This window comes from Pteropus alecto, unplaced genomic scaffold (assembly GCF_000325575.1).
Source record: "Pteropus alecto unplaced genomic scaffold, ASM32557v1 scaffold339, whole genome shotgun sequence".
Lineage (NCBI taxonomy): Eukaryota > Metazoa > Chordata > Mammalia > Chiroptera > Pteropodidae > Pteropus > Pteropus alecto.
The window spans coordinates 1,471,289-1,478,301 of NW_006442509.1; the positions used below are offsets into that span (position 1 = coordinate 1,471,289).

The 7,013-nt window shown below is 58.4% G+C and overlaps 1 protein-coding gene across 3 annotated transcripts; it reads left to right on the forward strand.

Moving 5' to 3' along the window:
* The first annotated feature begins 6 nt into the window (after positions 1-6).
* YBEY (ybeY metalloendoribonuclease) lies at positions 7-4,218 on the forward strand. 3 transcript variants are annotated; one of them, XM_015597620.1, is made up of 5 exons: positions 7-246; positions 349-604; positions 1,585-1,713; positions 2,652-2,720; positions 3,604-4,218. In XM_015597620.1, the coding sequence occupies exons 2-5, from the start codon at positions 395-397 to the stop codon at positions 3,721-3,723; spliced, it is 528 nt and encodes a 175-aa protein (XP_015453106.1). In that variant the 5' UTR covers positions 7-246; positions 349-394; the 3' UTR covers positions 3,724-4,218. The 3 variants fall into 3 exon arrangements, with proteins under 3 accessions (XP_015453106.1, XP_006922629.1, XP_015453107.1); XM_006922567.2 differs by having other exon boundaries at positions 7-217; XM_015597621.2 differs by having other exon boundaries at positions 9-48.
* Positions 4,219-7,013: the final 2,795 nt, after the last annotated feature.

Here is a 7,013-nt window from a genome sequence, read left to right on the forward strand (position 1 = left end):
GGCTTCCGGTGCGCGGAGTCCGGGCCCTGGTCGCCGGCTTCCGCCCCGGTACGTGCGCCGGCGGCTTCCTCTCTCCGAACTGGACCCGGCCTCCGCTCACTGTCGACGGCCCTTTCTTTTCCGCCAGCCGAATTTCCTGTGGCCGTCGTTGTCCCCTCTGGGACGCCCGACTGTGGGGCTTCGTTTCCTACTCCTTCATTTTTACATCTTCTTTACGGTGAAATGGAAATTTCTGTAAACTTCTCGGTGAATTACACCGAACAAAATGACCTGATTGTGCGCGCGTGTGTGCTTTTCCAGACTTCCTTGTCGCTTCCTAGCACTGATCTGCCTTCTCTCGAACTTCAGCCACAGGCGCCTTGGCGGATGCTCCTGAGGGCCCCTGGCGGTTCTGATGAGCCTGGTGCTTAGAAACCTGCAGCGCGCCGTCCCCATCCGCAGGGCGCCGCTGCGCCGCAGGGTGGAGATGCTGCGGGCGATTCTGGGGGTCCAGAAGTTCGACCTGGGGATCATCTGCGTCGACAACGAGAGAGTTCGGCGCATAAACAGAATGTACAGAGAGAAAGACGCCCCAACCGATGTGCTCGCTTTTCCATTTCATGAGGTGAGACTCGTTCTCCTCGCCTTGTCTAGCCTACCATCCAGGGCAGATTTCCTGTGTTCATCATACTACAGATGTGGTTTTCTACTTTTATTTGGAAGACTTTCAAGTATACAGAAGCAGAGTTCAGCCCCATTGATCAGTGCCCATCGCTGGAGGAGAAAAGGGAACCCAGCCCCTCCCGGCTCCTGCTGCCACCAGTGAACTAGTAGTGCAGGGCTTCTGCAGTTTTGAATGGAATCAATAACGAACAATCAATCATGAATAGGGTTAGGGAATTTTAATAACACTAAGTAAAAGAACAGATTCGAGTTACTATTTTAACAGTACGAGATAGCTGTCAGGTTACTGTCTCACGTAAGCGGTTCATTCAAAGCTTTACACACGGTTAACAGCAGCATAAATTTGAGCGACTGGTTTTGGAAAGCATCTTGGCAGCTCACTTCAGAAGCATCTAAAGCATATGTACTGTTTAATCCCCTAGTTTCCCACCTACGGAAATACATCAGCAGAAGGAAGGCGATAAAATGTTAAATGTAATACAAAGATGCATTAAAATGTTCACTTATTTTCTGCAACGACAAGAAAAAACAATAACACTCTAAATATGCAGCCGTATGTGACAGACAGCGTGAACAGAACTCAGTTGAGTGGACTGGACTTTATGGTCCTTAAGTAGGAAAATGTGGAAGGTTGTTAGTTTTGGACAAAATACCCAGCAGAAGGAACAGAAATGGAATATCCATGTGGTGGTTTGCCTCCTAGGAGCTGTAGGTCTGTGATTGTGCATGGGGAAAGATGAAAGAAACGGGGAGTAACTCATTTGACAAGAGGGAACATCTTGGGTGACTCGCGCTAGAGGCTCAGCAGTCCCCTCTCTACCAGAGGCCTAGTGAGACCACGGGGCCTTCCAGTGCAAACTGTGTAGCCCGCGGCGGGGGTGCTCCTGAGGGGTGTTCTCCCAGTCTGCATCTCATTTGCAGAATCTGAAAGCAGGCGGAATTCCCCAGCCTGCTTTTCCAGACGACTATAACCTGGGGGACATTTTCCTCGGCGTGGAGTATATCTTCCAGCAGTGCAGAGAACACGAGGACTACTATGATGTCCTGACCGTAAGTGGAAACACCGGGCGGCAGGTCTAGGCCATGGGAAGAGGTTGGCGATGCCCCCCACCCCACGTGGGCACACTGTCTCCCACGTGTGGGTCGAGGCTTGTGGAGAGAGGAGGACTGGGGGTCTGCGTGCCCTGCGGCACTGTTGGGGAGGGGCAGACAGGGACCACGGCATGACAGGGATTCTAGGGGCCAGGACTTTCCAGCTCTGTGCCCCTCAGCTTGATGTAAAGTATAAAGCGGTGAGTGTTCCAAAAGTGGCGTGTGTGATTGAGTCGTACCCTAACTTCCCCACAGATTCGACTGAGGGGTCTTCCTTTGGCCCAGTAGCCACACCCTGAGTTACATTTGGAGCCTTAGTGCTTCCGTGTGACTTGAAGCAGAGATAGGTGTGAGCAGGTGTGTGGGGGGTTGTCCATTCTCCCCGAGTGACAGGAAATAGCGTAGGCAGGACTGGTCAGCACAGTCCAGCCCTGGGATCTCTGTGGCCAGCAACTGTGCCCCCGTGAGCTGGGGGAAGTTGCAGACATCTGCTGTCACTCCCTGCAACAGAAACCTCTTGAGGCCACACTCCTAGGACCCTCGTTCCCCTGCACAGGGCCAGGCCACTCTGGCTCCCAGGTACCCTGCAGCTACCCCCGTCCCCCTCTCCCCCTAACCTGAAGAGCAGCTGTCCCCTCAGGCAATAACTGCTGCCCCTGCCAGCCCACCTCAGAGGAGGTCCTGGTCTTCACACCGGCAGTGGGCCGCGGCCTGCCTGCTGCTCTCCGAACCCCACTAGTGCGTGTCCTCACCGCCCGCCCACCAGCGGCGCTGCCTGCGCCCAGAGCAGGCACCTGAGCCCCGGCGGGCACGGGCTGAGCACTCGCTCCTTTTCCTCCCCAGCTCATGGTTGGTCACAACCAGCCCCTGAGGCGTCTTTTTAATTGTTCCAACAGGTGACCGCCACCCATGGGCTCTGTCACCTACTGGGCTTCACACACAACACGGAGGCTGAGTGGCAGAAGGTAAGTGTCGTGTCCCACAGCCAGGACTGCCCAACCTGTCCCTGGCTGTCAGCGATGACAACCAAAATTGGGAAGGACAGTAAAACAAGGTGTTTTATAATACCTGCTTTATAGAAAAGACTCACAGTGTCCCCAAGTGTTGTCAACTCTTACTAAGTCACTGTTGAAAGGAAGGTCTGAGCAGAGAGACTGAATTCTGAAAATTCTATGAAATTCTAGCGGGTTGATGCTTAAAAACCTTCACAAGAGAAATTGTGACAGTATCTGTCAGCTGGAAGCAGGCCTCTGACAGAGGCCTGTCGCGGGTCACTGCCGGGTGGTCTCCTGGAAGGGCCACATTGTGTTCAACTCAGACTGTGCTTGTCATCATCAGTCAGGTTCTCTGAGAAGCATCAGAAACCTCATTAGCAAAGAAGTCCGGATGCACTTGTCCTCTCCCTGGCCTACGGCCACCCTAGGCAGCGTCCTCACCTGCCGCTCCCTGGCCCTAACTCCCCTCCTGGTCGCTGACCCTGCTGTGACCACTTTGCCTCTCCTCAGCCCCCACCTTTACAACCCACAGGCTGGCAGATGTCACCTCCGTCCCTCCCGCATGGCATGGTGCGTCCTCCAGGGACCCCAGCCCCCCCAGCCCTGACCGTTCCTTCCCCCAGGAGGGGCATCTGTCCATCAGTACTCCTGCGTCCTTCTGACCCATCCCGCAACCCCAGGCGGGTCCTCTTCCCCACCAAGACCAGCAGCCCAGCCTGGCCCCCAGCATCCTTTGGCCTGTGGCACGCCCCGCACAGGGGCCGACAGTGAGCGGGACCGGGGCCTGGCCTCCCTGTGTGGGCACACTGCGGCCAAGGCCCTGGGGCACACGGGCTCTGTCGGTTTCTTTCAGATGCACCAGAAGGAGAAGCAGATTCTGGAGGAGCTGGGCCGGCGCCTGGGGGCCAGGCTGCAGCCCCTGAGCGGGGGCCCTTCTGATGATCAGGGGGACACAGGGACACCTTGCGGATAGGAGACAGCCCCACCCTGTGGGCCCTGAGGGTCGGGGTGCAGACTGAAGGCCCTGCTGGTGGCGGCCCCTGCAGGGACTAGATTCCCCGGTGGATCGACTTTCCTAAAGTACAAGGGAAACCTGTCTGTGTCTGCCGAGAATAGCAGACATGTCGCTCTCAGCGCTGTGAATAAAACAGCTCAAAGCTCGCAGAGGGCGTGGTGGCACGTCTGGCTGCCCCTCCCCGGTCCTGCCTTCAGTGAGGAGGCCTTTCTCTCTGTCCTGCCTCTGCAGCACCTCCAGAGCAGGGAACGCAGCCCGGGGGCGTATGGTGGGAGGGGAGGGGACAGTCACTGGGCCCGCCCTCCTGCACCACCCACCGACTGCGAAGACATCATGGCCACAGCAGTCTCCCGAGGATCCTCTTTGGCCCTAAAACCCGGTGGTGCCGTGAGTCCGAGAATTCGGTTTCCCCCATGAGTCAATTTTAGAAACATGGAACCGTGTTCACCTCTGGATCTGTGTCCCGTCTCAGCCTGCACTGCCCTGGCCCTTGGGGACAGGGACCCGGACCTGTGCTATTCCTGGGTCACCGTTGGCTTCACACAGCCTGCTTGTAGCCAGTTTAAAGTCAACGCAGAGACTCAGAAAGCTCTCGGCTCCAAAATCCTTAGGAGACTGAAGGCGTCCTGAGGCCTGCTTGTCCTGTCATGTCTGGGGCACAGACGTGGTTTGGGGGTGCCAGGGTGCGAGGTCCGGCTTTCGGGGTGACGCCAAGTCACCCTCCCCCCACAGCCTGTAGCACGACTCGGGGCCTAGACCTTGACCGGGCACACCCCTACCACTCCACTCGGACGCGTGCCCGTGCACACGCTGCGGCCATTCTGCGCTTCTCCTGTCACCAGGGACCCTCTTCACTGGTGTCCCCTTTGCTGTGAGGTGACTGCTGCTGTCCGTGCCCATTTTCCCATTGGTTTTTCTTTTTCCTAATTGACTCCAAGGTTTTACTACATCCTTGAAAATAGGGGATGTGGCCAAGTGTCCTTGTGACCTAAATCTGGGAAAGGCCACCCCATCCCACCAGCAGCCGTCGCCTGCTGCCCGATCGTGGGGCTGCCACGCCGCCTCCTCCCCCGGGCACCGGTGCCCCTGCTGTCCTGGCCACGGCATGTCCATGGACCCAGTGTTCACCCACAGGTCCCTCCTGCGCCAGGAGGCCATGGGCCCCGCGGCCCTCTGTCCTGCATGTACCCAGACCCAGCTCCCAAGTGTGCCGGGAAGACCCAAGTCCCCGAGCCGCAGCAGGCCCATGACAGCCGAGGCTCCGGCCCCCCGCACAGTGCCCACTTCACAGGGCTTTCACGTTGAACACCTGCCATCTCGCACAGGCGGGCACCCCACCATGGGGCTCAGGGCTCAGGCGTTCAGAGAAAACTGTTTGCAGCAGGAGTTGGTGCAGACTTCACGAGTTACAGCTCAGTCCTACAAGACTGACCCCTACTCCCGACTGGGGGTACCCAACTTTGCTACAAATCAGTGTTTCCCACAACCCTCTCCTCCAGCTCAATAATTTGTGAGACTGGCTCACAGAATCCGGGCAAACGCCCGTTGTTACTGGGGCTGCAGGTGACAGCCCGATGAGGGGCACACAGGGCGAGGCCTAGGAGGGTCCTGACACAGAGGCTTGTCCCCACCACCCCCACGGTCACCAGCCCTGTCATCCTGGTGTTTACAGAGGTCCCACCACCGAGACAGGATGGACCATCGCTGGCTATTGGCGACTGACTCAGCCTGAGGGTCAGGATGGGGCTGCAAGGTCCAGCTCTCTCCTCTGTGGTGGTTCCCTTGGCGACCAGCCTGCACCCTGAGGCCCCAGGTCTGCTAATTAGCATCATGTTAGGTGTGGCTGGAAGGTCCCACTGGGAATAACAAGCTGTGCCTCCCACACCGTCACCCCAGGATTACAGGGTTTTAGAAGCTCTGCCAGGGACCAGGACACAGCCCAGCTCCGTGTTTCTCATATCACAGTGTCAAAGGCCCCGGCCACTATGCACCAGGCACCTGGACCCAGGACACCCTCCCAGGCAGCCCCACTCCACTTCCGGGGCCCACTCAGACCTCTTCAGCTTCCCCAGGCTGGCCCAAGAGGGACCAAGGGGGAATGTGCCCACCTCAGGTGTGGCCGCGCCCTCCCACAGGCCCGCCCACTGTGTGTCGCCCTGATCCACAGCACCCGACTCTGCATGCAGGTACATGGTTCTTCATGCCCACTGACCCAGCAAAGCCATGTTTGAGATGCAGAGACATATATACTGGTCTCTGCCCCCAGCTTCCGGCACCGAGCTCCTAAATCCCGTGGGATTTCTTGGTGCCAGGAGCCTCTTTCGTCCTCATGAGGTGACTCTGGGTGGCTCCTGGATGGGGGCTGGTCACCAGAAAGACGAGCTGTGATAAAGGCTGGGAACTCTCAGCTCCGCCCCGCCCTCCACAGGGGAGCGGGGCGGGGCTGGGGACTGAGGTGTGTATGGTGGACGGGGCCCACAGAGGAAGCCCCGTAACCCCAGCAGCACCGTGGGGCACACCCGCACCGGAAGGGCGAGGCCCCCAACCCCACGGGGACGGGGCCCGGCACCCGGGATCCCCGCGCCTCGCTGAGTGTCTCTTCATCGGACTGTTCGTCTGTGTCCTAAACCACGTCCTCAACAAGCTGGCGAGTACAGGCAGGTGTTTCACTGAGCTCCGTGAGCTGCTGCAGCCATTGAGGGGTCCTGGGGACCTCCAACCTGCAGCTGAAGGCCAGAAGCACGGGTGACAGCGTGGGTTTGTGGTGGGCGTCGAAAGTGATGGGGGCAGAGGCACAGACTCGTGGGACTGGGCTGCATTCCGTGGGGTCTGACGGTCTCTCCGGGCAGATAGGGTGGGAACTGGGTGAGTCATAGGGTGCCAGCGGGAGTCTCAGAACTGCCCGTGGGGGAAGCCCGGACGTGCGCCCAGCAGCGTCACAGGGAAGTGCTCCGTGCGTAGAGGGCACGGAGGGGAGCAAACAGCAGGAGGGAGGAGCGGGGGTCTCCCACGCAGGAGGGAGGAGCGGGGGTCTCCCACAGCAGGAGGGAGGAGCGGTGGGCTGTGCAGAGCTCAGGGAGACAGATAATTCACCCCAAAGGGGCCACGAAAGCATGTGCAATGCTAAACATGACATCGACTTGCAAACAGCATTAAAACATCAAGAGAGCCCAGAAAAAAGCACCAACAAGCAAAGAAAGAGAAAAGGTAGCTGGTTCACGTGGTTCTCGAAGCAGCTGGGGCAGAGC

Coding starts and splice junctions, on each gene's coding strand:
- YBEY (XM_015597620.1), top strand. CDS start 395: ATGAGCCTGGTGCTTAGAAACCTGCAGCGCGCCGTCCCCATCCGCAGG. Junction 1,714..2,651: donor ACTACTATGATGTCCTGACC/GTAAGTGGAAAC, acceptor TTGTTCCAACAG/GTGACCGCCACCCATGGGCT. Junction 2,721..3,603: donor CGGAGGCTGAGTGGCAGAAG/GTAAGTGTCGTG, acceptor GGTTTCTTTCAG/ATGCACCAGAAGGAGAAGCA.